Source organism: Bos taurus, chromosome 18 (genome assembly GCF_002263795.3).
Source record: "Bos taurus isolate L1 Dominette 01449 registration number 42190680 breed Hereford chromosome 18, ARS-UCD2.0, whole genome shotgun sequence".
In the NCBI taxonomy this organism is placed as follows: domain Eukaryota; kingdom Metazoa; phylum Chordata; class Mammalia; order Artiodactyla; family Bovidae; genus Bos; species Bos taurus.
In genome coordinates this window covers 47014293-47038138 of record NC_037345.1, presented here as the reverse complement: position 1 = coordinate 47038138, position 23846 = coordinate 47014293, and the positions used below count along the sequence as shown (strand labels likewise).

At 37.8% G+C, this 23846-nt stretch overlaps 2 protein-coding genes across 3 annotated transcripts in view; one reads left to right on the top strand and one right to left on the bottom strand.

Annotated features, from left to right (window-relative positions):
- Nucleotides 1-217: 217 nt before the first annotated feature.
- The window catches only part of ZNF260 (zinc finger protein 260), a 49843-nt gene continuing 26214 nt past the window's right edge, over nucleotides 218-23846 (bottom strand). Inside the window, exons 1-2 of the mRNA XM_024978724.2 lie at nucleotides 16856-16960; nucleotides 218-6340 (exon numbers count right to left, since the gene is read on the bottom strand). Of these exons, the coding sequence (XP_024834492.1) occupies nucleotides 4603-5838 (1236 nt within the window). The 5' untranslated portion in view covers nucleotides 5839-6340; nucleotides 16856-16960 and the 3' untranslated portion in view covers nucleotides 218-4602. Of the gene's footprint in view, nucleotides 6341-16855 lie in introns of the transcript that reaches the window.
- The window catches only part of ZNF382 (zinc finger protein 382), an 82660-nt gene continuing 76231 nt past the window's right edge, over nucleotides 17418-23846 (top strand). Inside the window, exon 1 of one of the 2 annotated variants that reach the window (XM_059876721.1) lies at nucleotides 17418-17501. The gene's annotated coding sequence lies outside the window, so the exon portion shown is untranslated. The remainder of the gene's footprint in view (nucleotides 17502-23846) is intronic. The other variant, XM_059876724.1, reaches the window with a different exon arrangement.

Sequence of the window (23846 nt, the reverse complement as noted above, 5' to 3'; positions counted from 1 at the left end):
ATTCTGACCTGGAGAATTCCTCAGACTGTATAGTCCATGGGGTCAGAAAGAGTGGGACACAACTGAGTGACTTTCACTTCCACTTGTCTTACTGTATCTGGGAGCTTGCAGTTAAACATCTGACAAGGTTACCTCACATTTAACTGGCTAGGGTAGAAATAAGCAGGAAGGGGACTGTCTTAGTTTGGGCCACTATAACAAAACACCATAGACTGAGTGGCTTAAACAACAATTTATTTCTCACAGTTATAGAGGCTGAGAAGCCCCAATAGCAAGTGCTGGCAGATTTGGAAAAGGTCCATTTCCTGGATTGTAGACAGCTGCTGTCTCACTCGGCTCACATGGCCTTTTCTTGGTATACACACAATGCCACATTCCTTATGAGGGCAGTTACTCCCACAAGAACTGTACCATCCTCTTGACCTCATATAAACATATTTAATTTCCTAAGGCCCTATCTCCAAATACCATCACATTAGGCATTAGGGCTTCAGTACATGAATTCTGGGCTGGGCTGTGGTTCCTTATTTAACTCAACTAACAAAAATCTTTAATGGTATTACGCAGGGATAGGCTTTACTTTGTTCTGAATTCTCATGCTGAAGGACGAGAATCGCAATTTGAACCTATGCAAAGGCTTACTATGTTTGGGGACAGGAAGATAGTATCATAAATGTCATTTCTCCCCAAATGTATATACTTAAGGCAATTCTAATTAGAGTATCAAAGCGTTTTTATAATTTGAGACCTACCTTCATTTATAGAGAAAGAAAACGAAGATTAGGCAATAAAACTGGACAACAGCAAGGAGTGGGGGACTTACAGTAACAAAATACAATAAGGCTAATGTTAACATTATCCATTAATGTTAGTATAGGAATAGAAAAGTAAATGAATGAAGCAAGAGACTATAAATAAGTCGGTGTAAATCAAAATATAAGCCAGTTAAAGTAGAATAAAGAAAAGATTATTTGGGTAAAGAATTACATAGCAGAGTTTTAGTTGAATAGGAAAAGTATGGTATCAAAGTAATAAAAGGCCGTTCCCACTGACCCATCCCTGGAAAGATGACTTTAGACTTGTTTTTCTACTAGTTTCCTTGAAGAAAATACTGGAAATCTCTCATTTGTGGCCTGTACCTGGATGGGATGAACTGTGAACCGGCATGTAGACACTGACTGCCTATATAACTAAGGCGTCATAAGTCTTGGGAAACCAAGGTAGTAACTTCCCTGTGCTTAAGTGGTTATCCCTGTTACAAGTGAGTGCGCCCCATTTAATGGTGGCACACCATGCAGATGCCCTGCTTGATGAATGTGCTGGATGAGAATGTTAGTCTCCCACTGCTGAGGTGAACCACACCCATTCTGACCTTGTCTGCTCTGTGCAGTGCTGGGGCAGTGGAAGCTGTGCTTGCTTGAGCACTTGCAAGACTTTCTGATGAACATGCTGTAAAGATATTTTCTTGTTAGGACAAAGCTAATAATAAACCTAATGCTAGGTTTATTCTGTTATCTCTCTTCCTCTTTCTGATTGCCAGTTCAAATCTGTGATGGCTTCTGGTGGACATGCAGGTGTCAGAGCTGTTTGACCCTAAACTGACTGCTGGATTATTTTAACAAACTGTGCTTGTACAACTGGCAACCCATCTGGAAGGAAAAAATATGAACCTTCATAAATGACATTAAAAATTCAATTCTAAAAGGGTTAAACATTAATATATTACAAAAAGGAAATAGACAACTTGAAAGAAAACCTAAGAAATAACATATAATGTAAAGATTAAAGTATCTTTACAACTGACCCATACATATCCTAATATCTAATGTGGAAAAAGGTCTTCAAAACTGACAAAAAGATAAATAATCCTATAGGAATATAGGCTAACAATATGAAAGTTTACAAAGAAGCAAATCTAGGAACAGGTGAGGTTTATACTCATCAGACAAACATGAATTTTAGTATAATACCACCTATTGTATAGCTGGAGGAAACTTGTTTTGAAAATAACTGATAGCATCTACTAAAATTTTAAAGTAGCACATATCCTTTGATCTAGCAGTCTCTTGCCTATAATCTATCCCCTGGAAATAAGAATACCTAAAATGTAAGGGCCACTTGTAAGGGTGTTTACTTGTGTTGTCTGTCATGGTAAATAAGTAGTAACAAGCTGAATCAGCAGGGAGAATGGCCGAATAAATACACAGTACACAATATCCTAGAATACCATCAGCATTTGCTTATCTTACTCTACCTGACCATTATAATCATTCTTGTTGCTGGGCCATGGCACTGGCCAACTATATGCACCAAATGGTAATCTAGTTTGGTCTGGAGTTCCTAGTTGCTGTGTGACTTCAAAGATGTACCAGCACAAGGGTGTAATACTTAAGGAATATCAGAGAATGTTTAATGAAAAATGGAAGAAAAGAGGATATTTAGATTTGTAGATACACATATATATTACTTGGATACATTACCTCACAAAGTCAACCAATGGCATTTATAATCTTAAAACCAAATTTCAAAAATGCCAGTAACAAGCAGTGCAGTGCTATAGTTATATTAGCATAGTATTTTTCTGAGTTTAAGAGAAATCAATATATTTGAAAGGAGCCTAAGGTTTAAATGTTACACACTCAACTTTTATCACTATTCAAAAAGAGCATTAACTGTTTCTATATATCAGGTTATTGTGGGAAAGAATAAAAAAATCCTCAAAAAGATTTGCTTTTAATAAGAGAATTCTCTTTAGGTCTGAGATCTCATCAGTTCTATTCTCTCCAAGGAAACAAATTAGAGGTGGGGTGGGAGAGTTGACTGTGTCTGGCAAATTAGAGAAAATAACTAGTTTGAGTTAAAAACTGAAGCTGAAATGCAACAGTTGTTTTACTTGGTGTCATACAAAAAAAAAAGTAACATGTTTTCTTCATTTTTAAAATGTCTAATTTCTAATACCGGAACTGGTTATGTGGCTTATTAAAATTTCTGATAAATGTTTCTGAAAAACTAATTATTTCTAACAAGTCTGTGCATGTATTATAAAGTAATATGATCCTTAATGTGCTTCAGTCACCTGTTGCAAAATCATGATCTCAGAGACCACAGAGATTAGTGATATGACATTTGAGAGTAATTTAAATAAATGGATTTAAGTTACCATTAAAATTTTAAATTTTATTTCATATTTTAAAGATATGATTTCAGAAATTTTTTTTTGCAAAGTATCTGCATCTAATTGGAAATGTAAGTCCATTATAACATGTATTCCATGTAGTCTCTCTACTCCTATCCTTTTTTTAATTTTCAGAAGTTTAAAAGAAACAGCATAAATAGAATAAACTCATACATTATTACAATCCAGAATCAACTAATGTTTTCTTATATTTATTTGGAATCTTTTTTAATGAGATAGATATTTAGATACAAAACTGAAGTATTGTTCAACCACCATAATTGGCCCCATTTCCCTTCTACTCTCTTTCTTTCTAGAGACAACCACTTTTGGGAATTGAGTGTGTATCCTTCCAATCCATTCTTCATAGTTTTACATAAAAATGTTTACCCATAACCAAAGCTTTAATACTAGTGTTGGTTAGTGTTGATTTAATTCAAACTCACACAGGTATAGTTACAATATATTCATCACTTCATTTTCACTCTACATGATTTTCAAATCTTTCTGTTAATACATATAGATTTAGTTTGTTAACTGCTAGAGAATATTCTACAGGGTAACTACATCACATTTTATCAACCATTTCCAAAGTGACAGACATTTGTTTCCAATTTTTTGCTATATTAATATAACTCATGCTGCAATGAACATTAAAGATACAGGACTCCCTGGGTACATGTATCAGTTTCTTCACTATATGTATATATACTCAAGAGTGGGTATTCTGGAATGTGTTTTTAAAATTCTTACTATTCAAAGGTTTGAAAAAAAAAATCTACAAAACCCTTTTAAGTTTTGCTCTTTTGAGTTCTACTCTTCAATACTTTTGAGTTTTTTTAATAAATACTTTATAATGTATGACAACAGCAAAGATCTAATTTTTCCACATGAAGAATCAATTACCCTGAGACCATTTTTTTAATTATCCAGATTTTTCTACCAATTTGAGATTACCACCTCTATGAACTGCCAATTCCCCTTAAAAACATGCATGTATTTCTGGATATAGTATCCTGTCACAATCTTTATTTTCTATTACTGTATCAAGAGCAAGTAATTTTGATAGTTATACATGTAGTAAAACATGTAACAACAAAATGACAATTTTGTCTTTGTTTCACATCTTCACACCTTGTATATCTTTGTCTCAATATATCAGGTAGGCCTTCTAGAACCATGTTGATTAGTGTCCATGACTGGATCCTTAATGAGAATGCTCCTAAAAGTCCAGCATGAACATGTTTGTTGTGGGGGTATTGGTTTTCATGATAGTATAATACTTATTAAATTCTCAGTGTATTACATTTTGAGTTGTTGCTGTAGGTTTTTCCATATTGATGTTTACTATAAAATGATTTTTCTGATATACTGTTTAGTATGATTTCTATTGAAGGTTTTCCTAAATTTAAGACATTCATAGAGCTTTAATGAATATGAATTCTCTGGTGTCTAATATGATGTGACTTCTGGCTAAAAGCTTTCCCACATTCATTACACTGATAAGGTTTTTCTCCAGTATGGATTCTCATATGCAGAGCAAGAGTTGAGAACTGAGAGAAGGCTTTCCCACATTCATTGCAACCATAGGGCTTCTCACCTGTATGGCTTCTCATATGCACAGTAAGAGATGAGCTTTGACAGAAAGCTTTCCCACATATTTTACATTCATAAGGCTTATCACCTGTATGAATTCTCACATGTACAATAAGTGATGTGATTCGGGAGAAGGCTTTTCCACATTTATTACATTCATAGGGTTTCTCTCCTGTATGAATATTGTGATGTTTAATGAGGTACTGCTTCTGCCTAAAGATTGTTCCACATTCATTACACTTATAGGGTTTCTCTCCAATATGAATTTTCTCATGCTCAGTGAGGTTTGATTTGCCACTGAAAGCTTTTCCACATTCCTTACATATATAAGGTTTCTCTCCTGTATGACTTCTCTGGTGTCTAATGAGGCTTGACTTCTGAATGAAAGCTTTCCCACACCCTTTACATTCATAAGGTTTCTCTCCAGTATGAATTCTTTGATGGATAATGAGGTTTTCTTTCTGGCTAAAGGCTTTTCCACACTCATTACATTTAAAGGGTTTCTTTCCACTATGGATATTCTGATGTTTGACGAGGTATTGCTTCTGACTGAAGGCTCTTCCACATTGGTTACATTCAAAGGGTTTCTCTCCTGTATGAATTTTCTCATGCTCAGAGAGATATGATTTGCCACTGAAGGCTTTGCCACATTCCTTACATGCATAGGGTTTGTTTCCAGTATTTCTCTGTTGCTTAATAAGGCTTGACATCTGAATAGAAGCTTTCCCACATTCATAAGGTTTCTCTCCAGTATGATGTTTTTGATGAGTAAGCAAGTTTCCTTTCTGGCTAAAGGCTTTCCCACATTTATTACATTGATATGATTTCTTTCCTGTATGACTTCTCAAATGTAGAGTAAGGGATGAGACTCGAGAGAACACTTTACCACATTCAGTACATTCATGTGATTTCTCTGCAGTATGCATTTTCTTATGCTCTGTGAGGTTTTGCTTCAGACTAAATGTTTTTCCACATTCATTACATTCATATAGTTTCTCTTCAGTATGAATTTGATCACACTGAAGGAGATCTGATTCAGGCCGAAGGCTTTCTAACATTCTTATCATGCAGAGGTATTTTCTCCAACAAGAATTCCTTAGTATCTCTTGACATGTGACATGGATGAAAGCTTTCCCACGTTCAATATATGCAGATGGTTTCTCTCCAATAATTCTCAGATATCTAACAAAGTTGAATTTATGATGAAAGACTTTTCACACTGGTTATCCTGAGGTCAGATGATTATAAATTGGGATGAAATGTAGCATCCTCATTATATTCGTAATGGTTCTTTCTTAGATAGCTTCTCTCATGTTTAAGTGCAAGTTATGTCCAAATTTTTAAACTGAGTCCCATACATAGAGTAATAGTCTTAAAGAATCAATGTCTGTGCTCAGAGGAAATACTTCTCTGAGTTTTTCTTTAGCTGTATTTTATGAAGTTGTCTGAGTTTTTTAGTTGTATTTTCTGAGTTTTTCTTTAGCTGTATTTTCACAAAGAAGGATGCAACTTAACTCAAAGGTCTTTCCTGTTGTATCTTTATTTATTTATAAATTTCCCAGGCCTTTTCTGAAAGGGAGTACAAAAAAAACATCATTGAAAAGAGTAACTAACTGTAAACTATTTAATGCCTGGCATGTAGTGAACATCTAATAAGGCATCTATCATCATCATCATCAGTATCACACTTGTGAACTTCTCCACTATTTTTAATAAAATTTCAGAAATGTGCAATTTAGGGACTTCTTTTGTGGTCCAGTTGTTAACAGTCCACCCTGCCAATGGACATGGGTTTGATACCTGGAGCAACTAAGCCCACAAGCCACAACTACTGAGCCCACATGCTGCTACTACTGAAGCCCAAGAGCCTAAAGTCCATGCTCCGCAGCAGGAGAGGCCACTGCAGTAAAAGGCCTACTCATTGCAATGAAGAGTGTCACCCACTCACTGCAACTAGAGAAAGCCCCAGTGCAGCCAAAAGAATAAAAAACAGTGCAATTTAAAAATAGACTTTTAATTTCAAACCTAACCTAACAGTATAAAAGAAAGCTCAAATACAAATGACAACCATGGGTGCATTAGCTTAAACTGGTTTTAAATGAAACAATGTATACTTTATAAATCAGTAAAATAAGGGAAAACATAAAGAACAGGTGACAGGATGAAAGACGAAACATAACACTGCAAAGTGTAGGATGAAGGGATAAAAAATGAATAGGAGTATTATTAAATTAAAGGGATGTGTGGTTAAATAAGATATTTATTTCTACATCTTCTTGAAGCTCCATTAAAATGACAATAAGGAGATGAAGGGCATTACTCATAAAAACTGAAAGGCTGAGGAAACAACAATGGATGAAAGCATTAGGAAATTTTGAAAGGAAACCGAATAAAGGACTAAATTAACCACAAAACTTAAATAAAATGCTAGTAGATAAGGATGCCACTTAGATGCAAGGTAATTTGTGACACAGCCGTTGACGAAAAGGCTGTATAACTTTATGGACAGATTGGTTAAGAATTGAAAGTGGCTTATAAAATTATTATATAAGGAGGAGCTGATGCACCCAACTCTCCTAACTGGAAGAAATAGGAATTTATTATCCAGAAAAGTGTAACTGAGAAACTCCAAATTTAGTTTTGACACAGAAAGTAGATGAGAATGCCATACTGAAAGAGGGTGATAAGTAGAAGTTTATATATAGTATAGAATCCCAACTTCTTTCTACTGCTAGACTACAGGAATGCTGGTAGTTGCCAGGTGTCAGATATGGAAGGGTTCTTGTCTGAAAAAATGAGAAAATCATGAGAAGCCCGATAGATCCTGACATCTGGAGTCATAGAAAATAAATACTTGTATATCCAACTGAATGTGTACAGTGAAGCTCACCATTTTAACAGACCTACTCATGGACACTGATTATAATCATCACAGAAAATATGAAAAATGAATGCAGGAAATTTTCTGAGCCCCATCTTCTTATTAGCATGTTGATAATGATTAAAATTTACTGCATTTAAAATAGGTAAAACAGCTATATGAAATGAAATGGCAATTGCAGAATAAGCTGCAATTCAGAATAAACACCAAGAGACACAGTCAAATGAGTTTAAAGTGGCTGTCTACATGAAGCAAGAACAGTGGGTAAGGAAGAATGGAGTAAGCATAGTTATAACCCTATTTGACTTCTAAAAGCTCCAATTTCTTATACCTACAGAGATTTCCTTGAAGACTTGGGCCTTTTAACTTGAATCAATCTATAAATAATTATATAGTAACTATAGACAGTGCTTTTTTACCTTACAACTGAGTTTCACATGGGCTAAACAGCAAAGTACATATACATTTAATGGGAAAAGGGAAAAAAAGAAAATATGCCAGAAAATAGCCACCTTTGCTTCCAAATCTGATTTTGATTTCCATTTTGATTACTGATACTATCACTTCTGGATACTGAAAGTGTCATTGCCATCAAATTTCAGTTTTCATTTATTTTTCTTCTTTCATTATGCCTGATACTCTGGCACCCAAGCTCTTTTTTGTCAAGGACTCTTTTCTTGGCCTCTCTAAGTCCTTTCTTTTATAACTATTTTCCACCCACTCTCTGGAAACCTTTGACATTATTCTGAACTATCCATCTCAAACTTTTATCCTCATTTTCATATAAATCATTTTAAGAACTGACTAATAATATGCTGCCTCTCTTACCAATGCTGTAATTTCCATAATTAGAAAAAAATAACCTCAACACTCACTGCATATCATAAGCAAAAATTCACTCAAAATGAATTACAGACCACAGCATGAGCATTAAAAATATTAATAAGGAATATAAAAGAAAAAATGGTAGACTTTATCAAAACTAAAAACTAATTAATGCCCTTTAAAAACACAGTTAAGAAAACAAAAACAAAAGCCATAGACTGGGAGGAACTAATAAAGGGCTTCTCTCCAAAATATATAGAACCGCTGAAACTCAATAATAAAAAGATAAAAACTATTTATTTTTTAAAATGGGAGAAAAACTAGAATAGTCTTAAAACATGAATGGCTAGAGAATCCCATGGACAGAGGAGCCTGGCAGGCTGTACTCCATAGGGTCACATAGAGTCAGAAATGACTGAAGCAACTCAGCATGCACCCTCGAATTTACAATGTAGTGAATTTATATTTCAATGTAGTGAAAACACAAACCTAAGAGAGTATATGTTAATACATAAGATCCAGGTTACTTTGTATCTGAGATGGGAGATACAAGGATTAGAGAGATTGGGCTAGAAGTAAGAGACAGTTCAATAAAAATGAAGTTCAAGATTGAACAGTGGATAAGATTTTGATAAATGGATCAATGCACAATCAAAGGCAAAGATGCCAAGAATTTCATACACACGACAGGGGCGATAAGAAGGGTACAACTCTTACTATTTAAAGCTGGAATAATAATCACAACTTGATGAAGGGAAGAGGGAGGCTGAAAATATATACATTGTAAAGTGTATAAAATATATATATCACTCCTGGTGATAGTAAATAGATATCGTCTAAAATCAAGAAAAAATAAATAAATAAAATCGAGGATGAAGACTAAGAAAATTATGAATATAAAGGCAAACACGAGAAAGAAAAAAAATAAACTTCCCAAATGTTCAGGAAGATATATATTCACAACAAATAAAGATCCTACAGCAAAAGATAAAAGAGGAGGCAGAATTTAAAACAGTAGGGAATTACCCAGCGGTCCAGTGGTTAGGACTCTGTGCTTTCACTACTGAGGGCACGGGTTCAATTCCTTGTCAGGGAACCAAGATCCCACAAGCCATGACGTGTGGCAAAAAAAACAAAAAAGAACTTAAAATAGTACAGAAAGTTAAATCAGAATCAATACCAACCATACTGTTCCTGTCAACAAATGCAAATAGAATAATAATAACTATTAAAAGAACTATGATAGGCTCATATAGGAAATTCTCAGGCCTCAAGCCAGACCTCCTGAATCTAAAAAAGCTGTGGGTAGGGCCCAGCAGTCTGTATTTAACAAGCCCTTCAGGTGATTTTTTTTTTTTTTAAGATTTATTATATACTTATTTATTTTATTCTTTGGCTGAGCTGAGTTTTGATCGCTTTGCCCAGGCTTTCTCTGGTTGGGCTAAGTGGGGGCTACTCTCTAGTTGCAGTGCATGAGCTTCTCATTGTGCTGGTTTCTCTTGTTGCAGAGCACAGGCTCTAGGCTTACAGGCTCAGTAGTTGTGGCTCACAGGCTTAGTTGCTCTGTGGCATGTGGGATCTTCCGGGAGCAGGGACTGAACCCATGTCCCCTGCATTGGCAGGCAGATTCTTAACCACTGGACCACCAGGGAAGCCTTCTCCAGGTGATTTTGATGCATGCTAAAGTTTAACAACTGATATAGCTGCTGCTGCTGCTAAGTCGCTTCAGTCGTGTCCAACTCTGCGACCCCATAGACGGCAGCCCACCAGGCCCCTCCCATGGGATTTTCCAGGCAAGAGTACTGGAGTGGGTTGCCATTGCCTTCTCCAACTGATACAGCAAATCCCCCCTAAACTGTATATAAGATATGCTTCTAAAATAATATATCAGAAATGCTGAAAATAAAGACTAAAAATAATCATGAATATATAAACTATAGAAATCCAAGATACAAAAACATTAGCAACTGAGAAGACTACCTCTCTCAACCTAGGAGATCAAATCCATGAAATATATGAATATATATGAAATGGAAACATGAAATAAAAATATGTACTAATTTATAATATAGAATTAACTAGTTTATTCTGTATTTTGAAAATACTGAAACATCTTTTAAAATGCTCAGAGGACATTCTCAAAATAAGTCCACATAGTAGGCCTATAAAACTTCAAATATTCCACAAAGTAGAAAAGGACAGATAAAATACCCTAAAAAAAAAGTCATAAACAAAATGAAAAATTTTCACTTGTAAATTTCAAAATCTACTGGCTTGAACAAACTATTTGGTCAAAGAGGAAATTAAAATATATCACATAATATTCAGAGTATTATTCAGAACACAATGTATATCAGAACCCACTTGAAAAAAATGCTTGGAGAGTTTTAACATAAATGGTTACATCATTTTAAAAAGAAATAATAATAATATTCAAACTAAGGAATTACAATAAGGAAAAGTAAACAAAAATTAGAAAAGATAGAGAAATTGATTATTACAAACAAAACTACAAGTAATAATAGATTCATGAGTAAGAAGAAAAGCAAAATTAAAAAAATTTAAAAAATGATTATTTGAAAACAAGAATTATGGAGACTATTTTGTTCAATTCTATGCAAATAAACTTGTAAACCTAGCAAATATAACCTCTGAGAACTTAGACCAGAAAAGAAAATTTAAACAGAAAAGTAAACAGAAAAAAATAGAGGTGATCATTCTCTCATTTTATCACCCCAAAGTCCGAGGTATGTGTGGTTTAAGGTGTGAATTTTACTAAACTTTTAACAAAGTACAATAATATTTGCAGAAGTATGATGTACAACAGATTAGAACTAAGTTCTATATAACTAGTAAGTCAAAAGAAAATACAGAAATTACATTCTCTTGGTAATTAAAGCCCCCCTTGTATTTTTACAGGGATTATATCAACAGCCTTCACAGATACTTAACCAGAACTGAATTTTTTATACTGTAAAATGACAGTCCTGAACTGAACTAGGCAACATTATCTGAATACCAGGCAAACTGGTCCTTTCAACAGCATTTATCTTGTGCTTTAAAAAGTGTTTTAAAATATAAATCAAAATGCTCTAATACCAAGTGTACTAACTTTGTGCTATAATGCCTAAGCTGAGTAGTTGCAACAGAGATCCTATGGATTACAAAGCCTAAAAAACTTTCTATCTGGCCTTTTACAAAAAAATTTATTGATGCTCTTCTACCCTAGAGTGGTGATTCCTCTCTCCTCTACCAGGCTGGAACCAGGATACATTGTTAATCCAGCTTTAACCACAAGTAAAAGATAAAGAGAGAACCTGGAAGAAGTCTGGATCTTAAAGTACCACAAAGACCAAAGGTACCATGCAGATTTTGACTACTCATCACATAAAGAAATAAGCCAATAAATCAATTCTTACATTCCTTAAACCAGCACATTCGGGTGTTTATTATAGTCACTTAGCTTTAAACTCCCAAATATGCTGGTTTACCATTTAGCTTTGGTTTACCACTTAGTTTTACTATATAGGGGCTTCCCTGTTAGCTCAGTTGGTAAAGAATCTGCCTGCAATGCAGGAGACCCTGGTTTGATTCCTGGGTCAAGGAAGATCCACTGGAGAAGGAATAGGCTACCCACTCCAGTATTCTTGAGTTTCCCTTATGGCTCAGCTGGTAAAGAATCCGCCTGCCATGTGGGAGACCTGGGTTCAATCCCTGGGTTGGGAAGATCCCCTGGAGAAGGGAAAGGCTACCCACTCCAGTATTCTGGGCTGGAGTTGGGATCACAAAACGTTGGACATGACTGAGTGACTTTCACTTAGCTTTATTACCATGATTGATTAACACTTTTTAGTCCTGTTTCACTCCCTTACATATCATGCATCTGAAGATACCAATTCAGGCATTGAAAGTATTTTCAGATCATAAGAAAATGAATGGACAAGAAAATGACTTTTTACAAAAACACATAGTAGGGTAGAGTTTGCCAACTTCTGCTTTTAACAGGTCACCATTTAAAAAGAATACACTGGGTTTCCCTGGTGGCTCAATGACAAAGAATCCGCCCGCCAATGCAGAAGACACAGCTTCAGTCCCTGGTCCAGGAAGATTCCACATGCCGCAGAGCAACTAATCCTATGTGCCACAGCTACTGAGCCAACGTGTCCCAATTACTGAAGCCCATGTGCCTAGAACCTGTGCTCCACAAGAGAAGCTACTGCAATGAGAAGCCCTCACAACACAACGAAGAGTAGCTCCCGCTCACCATAACTAGAGAAAAGCCCACATAGCAATGAAGACCCAGTACAACCAAAAACAAACAAAAATACACTGAGTTTGCCTGACATTTGAACATTTTGTTATATGTTAACACTTTCCTACACAGCAACCACAGTAATCTTGTCACAGGCAAATCATGTCATGTTCTCTCTGGAAAGTCTCCCTGTATAATCATAAAAATATTTAGAAGCATAAAATGTTTATTGTGGCTGCTTCTGAGGAGCAGAAATAGAGAACTGAGAGCCAGGAATAGGAGATATACCTATTGTTTTAATGTCTATCATGTATATGTATTAGATTTTAAAAATAACAGTACAATACAGCACCAATTTTCAGGCCTGCATTATTGTTAAAAAGCAGAAGGTAGACAATATCTGGAGATACACTAATGTATAGTATACAGTATAGATATACTCTATAGTATAGTATACAGATATAGTATATATACAGATAGTATAGATATACTATATAGATATACTTGTATATCTGTGTATATAGTATATAGTATATAGATATATACTTGTATATCTGTATACTATAGATTTACAAAATATACTATGATATCTGGAAGTAAGACAATAAAAAAAACAAGGATAAAAGGGTAAAATTCAACTATGAGGTATATTACAAAAGAAGGAGAGAGAAATATGATAGTAAAATTTTAAAGAAAATAATCTACATTTGTAGATTTGAAAGATTACAGATCTCTAATCTTTGGCAAGGACTGAATGCTGAAGGAAAGGAGTGTAGACATATAGGGAGAAGTGAAAACTGGAGAATGTTGGTGAGAGGAAGAAGCATGAAATTTAGACTACAGAAGTTATAAAATTGAGGCTGCAAATAAGGTAGAGAGGCTGGCATCCAGAATCAAGGTTAGAGAGAGAACTAGTCCTCCAGAATCTGAGAAAAGAAGAGCATCAAACCAGGAAGAGAAGTTAGAAATGGTACCTAGGTTATCTAAAGGATGTCTAGCAATTTTCACTCCAAAAGACAAGAGCTGATAAGAAAATTTCAAAACATTTCAGATGTTGCAAACTCACTGCTGCTGCTGCTAAGTCACTTCAGTCGTGTCCGACTCTGTGTGACCTCACAGACGGCAGGCCACCAGGCTCCTCCGTCCCTGGGATTCTCCAGGCAAGAACACTGGAGTGGGTTGCCATTTCCTTCTCCAATGCATGAAAGGGAAAAGGGAAAGTGACACGACTCTTAGCGACTCCATGGCCTGCAGCCTACTAGACTCCTCTGTCCATGGGATTTTCCAGGTAAGAGTACTGGAGTGGGGTGCCAGTGGAGAAGGCAAACTCACTGAGCCACAGTAATGAGCCTTTACTCCATTCATACCTGCTGGGTTCTCTCTTACCCGGAGAATACCTACTTTATATTTCTTTCTCTATCATCAGTTCCTCTTCTTGTTTGAACTGGTTACTTTAAAATTTGAAATAATGACATAGGACTTGGATGAAGGTTAAAGCAGCATCTCAGAATTCAGGTTGAGTCCTTAGGACCCTCAGTGGAGTTGAAGGATAAGGAAAGTAAAGCTCCTGGGGATAGACAAAGAAGCTGACTTGTGAAAAAGAACAAAGGAATGATGATTCTTTGGCTTAGAAGCCAGAGCACACACATACGCATACGTGTGAGCACATGGAAAAAGAGTATTTGTAATTTGCATCTCAGGTCAAACTCATTTTGTCATTTAAAGGCTCCACACATTTCAAAAAATGGGAAACAGAAGGTATCTTATTTTTCAGAATTTAGGTTATACAGAGAAACTATCAGTGAGTTGCTAGAGTTCTCTAGAATCACAACCTGCATGAGTACCTTTGAGCAGGTGTCACTTACAAGTGACACCTTGTTCCTGATTGAACAGTCACAGTTTTGAATATCATTTTCCCCCATAACAACACATTTCTCATAAATGTGAAGTCACCAACCTTAAGTGATATGGATAAAATGTAAAGGAAGTGACTCTGAAATTATTCGTGGCTCAGAGTTCTTAAAATTTTTAGAAGCCTAATATTTTATCCAGGTTATATTACGCTAAGAGAAATTAAGTGTCCTATAATTAAATGGTCATTCAATTCATTGGTTCAGCAAATGTATTTCTCATTTATTATTTGTATTGAAAAGACCATAAAAAAATAAAATAAAAAAATAAAAAAGAAAAGACCATAGTCTTCAATTTGTAATGGGGTGTGACAGATAAAAGGGTCAAACTTGCTCAGAAGCTCTTCCCTTACTCCAACATAGGATGCTTAGTCTGGCTGGATAGTGCCATGAATTGATGAAAACACAGATGGCAGAAAGGATGGAGGCAACACACAGGAAGGAAGAGGTAAGTATGACATTATGGACATGAAGAGTTTGAAGTTCCTATGCAACCTCCAGATGGCATTATCCATTAGACAGTTGGAGAAGCTCAGGACAAGCCTCAAATAGGAATGGTCATTTCATTAGTCCTGTGTCACAGCTGAAGCCATAGTGGAATTTGGTTGCTCCTAAGAGTTCTTAGAAGTGAAAAAGATCAAAGTCAGAAACTCAGGAACACTAATATTTGAGGGACAAACAAACATCACTCACTAATGGAGATTTTTTGCAGGGAGAAGGGACCTTGTTCCTTGGTTTTCACTGGAATTGTAAAAATGAGAGAAGTATTATGGAAGCCAAGGAAACATCAAGAATGAGTCAGTGATAAACACCTGAAAAGGAATGGAGTGAACAGAGAAATCTAATTACTCCATCCCAGGTAAAAATGGAAATGTACAAAACAGGCAAGCAAAAATGTGATTTTTATTCCTGCCCTAGTTGCTACATCCCCTCACAACCATTTTTATTTTCTGTGTAAACTTTAAAAGTTTCTTCATACAACTACAAATATACACTCCTACCCCCACTTACTAAAAAAAAAAAAAAAAAGGTAGTATGTTATACCAAACATACACTTTACTTTCTTCATATAACAAAATACATCGCACTTTTTAAATCTATCTAACATATGGTATATACTTCTGCTTGCTCAAGTCTTTTTTTGGGTCTTTCATTAACATTTAAAAATATCTTCATAAAGCTTTTATACTTTTACTGTTTATCCCTAGGTGTTTTATCAGATTTGTTGCTATTGTAAAGAAAGTAGTCTTCTTTTTAACTATTACTGATTATTTTCTGTATGTATCAAAAATATTATTTCTATATATGAACTTTTGTACTGTGGTACGTTCTCATTTTATTGAAAAATGCGTTGTGTGATTAAAATACTGGAAGAAATTCTTTTTACAGATAAAAGAAAAATTTGTTTCACCACATTTACAAAGGTCATTTGGTTTTGGGGAAAACCTGGTAAAATTAGGAGTCAGATTGCCATGCTCACGGACAAATCAGGGAGTCTTAAATTGATTTTCTGACTTGTGCGTCCAAGACCGGACAACTTGCTTCCCAATTCTGCGCTATGAGCACCAGTGGAAACTACCTCTTAAAGTTGTTCCTTAGCCCAGGACTTCTCAAAGCAGCCTCACCGGAAGTCCTCCAAAGAATTAAGGAAAGTCAGTACCTCTGGGGAGTCTAGATATCCAATAACAAGTTTCCCGGAAATCCTTCCTCTTTAAAAAAAAATGCTGATTTTGTTTTCTACTCCACAATGGGTCTGCTTTTATACAAAAATCACTTATCGCTCAACTGCTTAGCCTTTTCCCATTCTCATCTTTCACAGAAACGGATGTTGCAGAGAAATGCACCCTCTTATCATTATTTTAAAAACTAGAAAAGTGAGGTTTAAATGGTACTATCCCAGTAAGTTCCCAACGCCACCCACTCTCACGAAGTTGGAACCACACAGGTTGCAACTCTGCAACCCTCTCACTCTCCCTCACACCCTAAGTCACCCACCGACGAACCCGCCCCCGTTGCCTTCTGTACCCCTGCCCCCATCCACAGACGCTTTGAACACTGCTGCACGCCACAGGAGGCGATTCCTCTCCTTCAGTTTCCCCAGCCCGGTCCTAGGCTCCGCGAAATCTCCCCTACAACCTAGCCGACCGGACTCTAAGCCCAGAAACCTAGGTCCAGCAACCCAGATGTACGCTTCGCAGAACCAAAACCAAACTCACCAGCAGACAAAGACGACGATGGCGAGCCAGACAGCCTGCGCCTGCGCACTGCCGGCTGGTTAGCATTCCCAGAGGTCTCCTGGGCTCCACCGAGCCCGGGCTCAATACCGGGCGGAATCGGTCGATATTGGTCGGGCGTCCACTTTTCTGATTGTGGACTACATTTCCCAGAAGTTTCGGTGGTTCGAGTCAGCTTTCGCGCCTTGTCAACTCCACCCGAGCTTGTGGGACTATCTCCCTGATTGGGGGAGGAGTGTACGTAGCCCGAGACTCATGACTTAGGTAATACTCTACCTGTGCCAGCTACCTCTGGGAGAAGGCAGTGGTAATAAGCTCAGTTCAAGCTCACCCCTAGTTAGGGGTGACTCCAACTAGGAACCGCGGTGCAAGGCAGCGCTAGAAAATTCCAGGGCACGGTCTGAGGCTAGGGGGTGGGGAGAAGCGGTGAGGAGGGGAGTGATTGTGGGGATCTCCGGTTAGGATCCAGCCCGAGGCCATCTTGTCCCTCGCGAATGCGGTGCTGAACTACCTTTCCCAGAGGTCGCCGCGTTCTCAGGCCGGCGGCTCTGCGCGGAGCGGTAACGGGAGCTGGGTGTTAGTCACTGAGCTGTTCCTGACGACTGACGCCTTGCAAGGGAGATTGGAGGTGAAACATCCAGAGGTCTGGGCGGGGATGGAGACTGAGTATTGTCTGTTCAGGCTGAACGGGCGAGGTTGGAGAGGGAAGTGTCGGTTATTATGTATGACAGTATGTCCTTGTGATGGGTGTGTTCTTATGACAGTGTGTGGTACCGTGTGTGTAGCTTTATGCGGGTGAGTCTGCGAGGTATGATTGTTAATGTGCGATCGTGTGTCATACTGTGTGCTAGTGTGGGTTATCCTGTGACTCTGTGCCCCTGTGATGGGTGTGTGGATTGTTTCTGTGTGACCGTATATATTTCTGTTTGTGTGCATGCATAGGGAGCTTTGTTATTGTACTTCTGTGACTGCGCGCTGGTGGGGATTGTGGCTGTGCAGCACTGTGTGCGGAAGGGAAGGGGAGTCTGTGACTGAGACTGTTACACCTTTGTGTCTTCTGATTGGTGAATCTGGAGAGACTGTCGGTGACCGTCTCATATAGTCATGTATGAGACACAGGATAGCTCTGCGCTTTGCCAGTTAAGAGCCTGACGCTTCTGTATGGCTTTATAGTTGAAATGGAAGCCTGGGATCTCCTCTGAGAAGCCCTGGTCAGGGAGGGGCAAGTGAGCTAGATATCCTTGTCATTTGGATCTTAGGAAAGATTTGTTATCTCCTTGTCTCATCTGTGTCTGTTAACCAGGCTTAATGAGTCTGTCCCTTGTGGTTCATAGCCAGTGAACACACCAAGTACTTAAAAAAATAATAATTTTATTTATTTATTGGCTGTGCTGCATCTTCCTTGTGTTTTGAGCTTTTCTCTAGTTTCAGGGAGCGGGGTTACTGTCTAGTTGCAGAGCAGTTTTCTCACTGCGGTGGCTTCTTTTATTGCAGAGCACCGGGCTCTAGGGCCCGCTGGCTTCAGCAGTTACGACCGGAAGGCTAAGTGGTTAGCTCCGGGGCTCCAGAGCACAGGCTCGGTAGTTGTTGGGCACAGGCTTAGTTACTTGGAGGTATGTGAGAATCTTCCCAGATCAGGGAGTGAACCCCTGTCTCCTGCATTGGCAGGCGGATTCTTTTACCATTGAGCCACCAGGGAAGTCCCACATAAACTACTTTTGATTAAAATAGAAGCATTTATTGGTTGCGACAGTAAGAAGACAGGGAGCCAGCTCTCAAAGCACTGTCTGTGCAAAACTGGATGGGGAAGTTTTAAACCTGGAGCACATGCATAGTACTAAAAGGGCTGCTGCTGCTAAGTCACTTCAGTTGTGTCCAACTCTGTGCGACCCCAGAGACGGCAGCCCACCAGGCTCCCCCATCCCTGGATTCTCCAGGCAAGAACACTGGAGTGGCTTGTCATTTCCTTCTCCAATGCATGAAAGTGAAAAGTGAAAGTGAAGTCGCTCAGTCGTGTCCGACTCCTAGCGACCCCATGGCCTGCAGCCTACCAGGCTCCTCTGTCCATGGGATTCTCCAGGCAATAGTACTGGAGTGGGGTGCCATTGCCTTCTCCGACTAAAAGGGCAGGCATGGTGAAAAGACAAAAGCTGCTCTAGGTTGCAAAAAAACTGTAAGCAAAGTGTTTGGTTGTTTGTGTGCACTGTAACCTTTTTAAAACATCTAGTGTTTGGAGCTTGCTGTAATTTAACAATTTCTGCAAAACAATCATACTTTGGTTTAACCCCATCCTTTCCCTACTGCTGCCTAGCTAATATATCCTTCAACAAGAGAAATCTCCAAGGAGGAGAAAATAATGGTTATGATATCTATAAGTTATATATAAGATGGCTTGGTATTTTCCCTTTATTTCTAAAATGCTTTATTTTTTCCTGGAGTTGGTTTTCTTCCTTTCTTGGCAGACTTCTAACAGAGACCCATGAAGTAAACTAAAGCCTACTATTTTTCTTTGCACTTCCTAATTTTTAAAATTAATATGTATGCTGAGTATTTTGGCTTTACATATATACACATATGCAATCATGTAGATACATATACATGTGTATATACTTGCATTTTTAATATTTTCATTTAAGTGATGTACCTTTCCACATAATTGAAAGTTATTTGAGAATATTTTTAATATTACACAGTGTTGTTTTGTCATATGTGATTAATGCAATAGTCATTGTCTCCTTTATTGCTATAAAAATTCTGATTTTGTTTGAGGGGGCACTGTGCCAAACAACAAATAGGGGGAAAAAAAAACACTTTACATATTTCAGATGTAAACAAAAGCTGTTAGATTGGATTTCTTAGACAGTTCTTTAAAGAGGGGAATGTGGGGAAGGCTCAGTGGACATGTATTCTTTTAGCCTTCTTCCTTTTCTCCTTCCTGCCTGGAAAGTGGATAATAGTGCTGTTCATGGAGCAGCCATCATATAACCATGCATCCACAAGGAAAGGAAGGGTAAGAGAAAGTATTATACTAAATGAAAGTAGAGGATTTTAAATAGTGTATATTGTATGAAAGTTATTTCGTAAACAAAACAAAATTTACCTATAGGTGCATGAAATAAATAGTAGCATTTCAATTCTCTTCATGGTAATGTTGACTGAAAAACACAATGTGATAGCCATGAGTTTCAGTTTTATTTGAATACTTACTGAGCACTATAGCCTGGGAGACAGCCTCTCGGATAGCTCTGAGAAATTACTCTGAAGGTGTACTTGCGATTAAAGACACATCTTGGTAGACGGTTATTGCCAGTCATGAAGAATAGATATCTTGGTTAATGATTTTAGTGCTTTCCTAAGTATGGGAAGATGCAAAAATCCAAGTTCATTAAAAAATTCTCCTGAAATAGTTCTAAATAAAGGCTCATTTTCACAGAGCACGGAATGACTGATCCTGAATTTCTGTTCAGTTCAATTCAGTCGCTCAGTTGTGTCTGACTCTTTGCAACCCCATGGACCACAGCACACCAGGCCTCCTGGTCCTTCACCAGCTCTCGGAGTTTACCCAAACACATGTCCATTGAGTCAGTGATGCCATCCAACCATCTCATCCTCTGTCGTCCTCTTCTCCTCCTGCCTTCAATCTTTCCCTGCATCAGGGTCTTTTCCAATGAGTCAGCTCTTTGCATCAGGTGGCCAAAGTATTGGGGTTTCAGCGTCAACATCAGCCCTTCCAATGAACACTCAGGACTGATCTCCTTAGAATGGACTGATTGGCTCTCCTTGCAGTCCAAGAGACTTTCAAGAGTCTTCTCTAACACCAAAGTTCAAAACCATCAATTCTTCTGCACTCAGCTTTCTTTATAGTCCAACTCTCACATCCATACATGACTACTGGAAAAACCATAGCCTTGACTAGATGGACCTTCATTGGCAATGTAATGTCTCTGCTTTTTAATGTGCTATCTAGATTGGTCATAGCTTTCCTTCCAAGGAGTAAGCGTCTTTTAATTTCATGGCTGCAATCACCATCTGCAGTGATTTTGGAGCCAAAAAAAATAAAGTCTGTCACTGTTTCCACTACTTCCCCATCTATTTGCCATGAAGTGATGGGACCAGATGCCATGATCTCAGTTTTCTGAATGTTGAGTTTTAAGCCAACTTTTTCACTCTCCTCTTTCACTTTCATCAAGAGGCTCTTTAGTTCTTCACTTTTTGCCATAAGGGTGGTGTCATCTGCATATCTGAGGTTACTGATATTTCTCCCAGCAATCTTGATTCCAGCTTGTGCTTCATCCAGCCCAGCGTTTCTCATGATGTACTCTGCATATGAGATAAATAAGCAGGGTGACAATATACAGCCTTGATGTACTCCTTTTCCTATTTGGAACCAGTCTGTTGTTCCATGTCCAGTTCTAAGTGTTGCTTCCTGATCTGCATAGAGATTTGTCAAGAGGCAGGTCGGGTGGTCTGGTATTCCCATCTCTTTCAGAATTTTCCACAGTTTATTGTGATCCACACAGTTAAATGCTTTGGCATAGTCAATAAATCAGAAATAGATGTTTTTCTGGAACTCTCTTGCTTTTTCCATGATCCAGTGGATGTTGGCAATTTGATCTCTGGTTCCTCTGCCTTTTCTAAAACCAGCTTGAACATCAGGAAGTTCATGGTTGACATATTGCGGAGGCCTGGCTTGGAGAATTTTGAGCATTACTTTACTAGCGTGTGAGATGAGTACAATTGTGCGGTAGTTTGAGCATTCTTTGGCATTGCCTTTCTTTGGGATTGGAATGAAAACTGACTTTTTCCAGTCCTGTGGTCACTGCTGAGTTTTCCACATTTGCTGGCATATTGAGTGCAGCACTTTCACAGCATCATCTTTCAGGATTTGAAGTAGCTCTACTGGAATTCCATCACCTCCACTAGCTTTGTTCGTAGTGATGCTTTCTAAGGCCCACTTGACTTCACATTCCAGGATGTCTGGCTCTAGGTGAGTGATTACACCACTGTGATTATCTGGGTCATAAAGATCTTATTTGTACAGTTCTTCCGTGTGTTCTTGCCACCTCTTTTTAATATCTTCTGCTTCTGTTAGGTCCGTACCATTTCTGTCCTTTATTGAGCCCATCTTTGCATGAAATGTTCCCTTGGTATCTCTAATTTTCTTGAAGAGATATCTAGTCTTTCCCATTCTATTGTTTTCCTCTGTTTCTTGCACTGATCACTGAGGAAGGTTTTCTTATCTCTCCTTGCTACTCTTTGGAACTCTGCATTCAAATGGGTGTATTTTTCCTTTTCTCCTTTGCTTTTCAGCTCTCTACTTTTCACAGCTATTTGTAAGGGCTCCTCAGACAGCCGTTTTGCTTTTTTGCATTCCTTTTTCTTGGGGATGGTCTTGATCCCTATGTCCTATACAGTGTCACAAACCTCTGTCCATAGTTCATCAGGTACCCTGTCTATCAGATCTAGTCCCTTAAATCTATTTCTCACTTCCACTGTATAATCATAAGGGATTTGACTTAGGTCATACCTGAATGTTCTAGTGGTTTTCCTTACTTTCTTCAATTTAAGTCTGAATTTGGCAATAAGGACTTTATGATCTTAGGATGTTTTATTGTAGTCAGCAACTATAGAGGCTAATGACTTGATTGTAGAACTGGATGGTGATTTGCAATTCTCCCTTTTTGGTAATAAATTCAACCAATGTTTGGGAGACGTTTGTGACCAATTTGTCCCACGATGCTAGAAAGACTCATTCCTAGATCAGGTCAGGACTTCGTTGTTCAGTTCAGCCGCTTAGTCGTGTCTGACATTTGCAACCCCATGGACTGCAGCACGCCAGGCTTCCCTGTCCATCAGCAACTCCCAGAGCTTACTCAAACTCATGTCTTTAGAGTCAGTGATGCCATCCAACTATCTCAACCTCTGTCATCCCATTTTCCTCCCACCTTCAAATCTTTCCCCAATGTGGAATTACTGGACTAGGCAATGTTAATGATAGTCATAAAACTCACTGTACCCTCATCTGTCGTACTAGTCAGTTATTGTCTAGGAATTGATTCCCTCTTGCTGCTTCTTCCCATATCTAGAGTTACACTACTACAATCATTTTGATCATATATATATATATATAACTATATTTGGTTAATTGTTCAAGTTGCATAGTCATCATTATCTTTATTGGAGGCTCAGTCACACATTTGGTAATGCAAAAAACAGTAATTTTGTAAAATAGGCAGAGTATAAGTAGAACAACCAGTAGCATAAGGTCATAACTAAGAATTTAAACCAAGAACTTCCATTCAGCATGGCCCAGTATATTCTTAGTCATCTGACCCAGTCTATTCCTTACCAATTGCTGTCTTTAAAGGTAATGATATATAAGCATTGTTCATAAGGCACTCAGCCTGATTTCCTAGTGTTATTAAGCTGATTATCTTTAGTATGATTTAATTGTTCCCAACAAGCATATTGTTCTGTTAAACTTAAATGACCATAGCCTGTTAGCTATATAAAGCCATCACGTAACAGAAGGAGGGTCCCTCCTAATAATTGGAAACTTATATTCTTTCACTGAAATTTAGCTCGTTGCTCTGAGCTTGAGTAACTTTGAAAGAAAATTCATACTTATGGCTAGGGTCAGAGCAAGTATGATTGACAGGCCAACTGAGGGGGTCCCATCTAGTAATATCAATAGTGGCCCAAATAGAACTATAACTTCTTTCTTCTACAATAAATTTCCTGAGGGCTATCAACTCATTGCCTTGGAGAGGAGAAATCCACCAAGGTAACTCAGAAGTTCTGGACATAGGTAATTGACTATAAGCCCAACAGTTGGATTAATTTTTAAATTCTGCATAGGATTTTGCCTGTGATAGAAAACATTTGATTCATATGCAAAAGTCCAGTATATCAGGAGAACACTATAAATAATCATATAGTTTAGGTTCTGAATCTTGGGATAGCTTTTTATTTC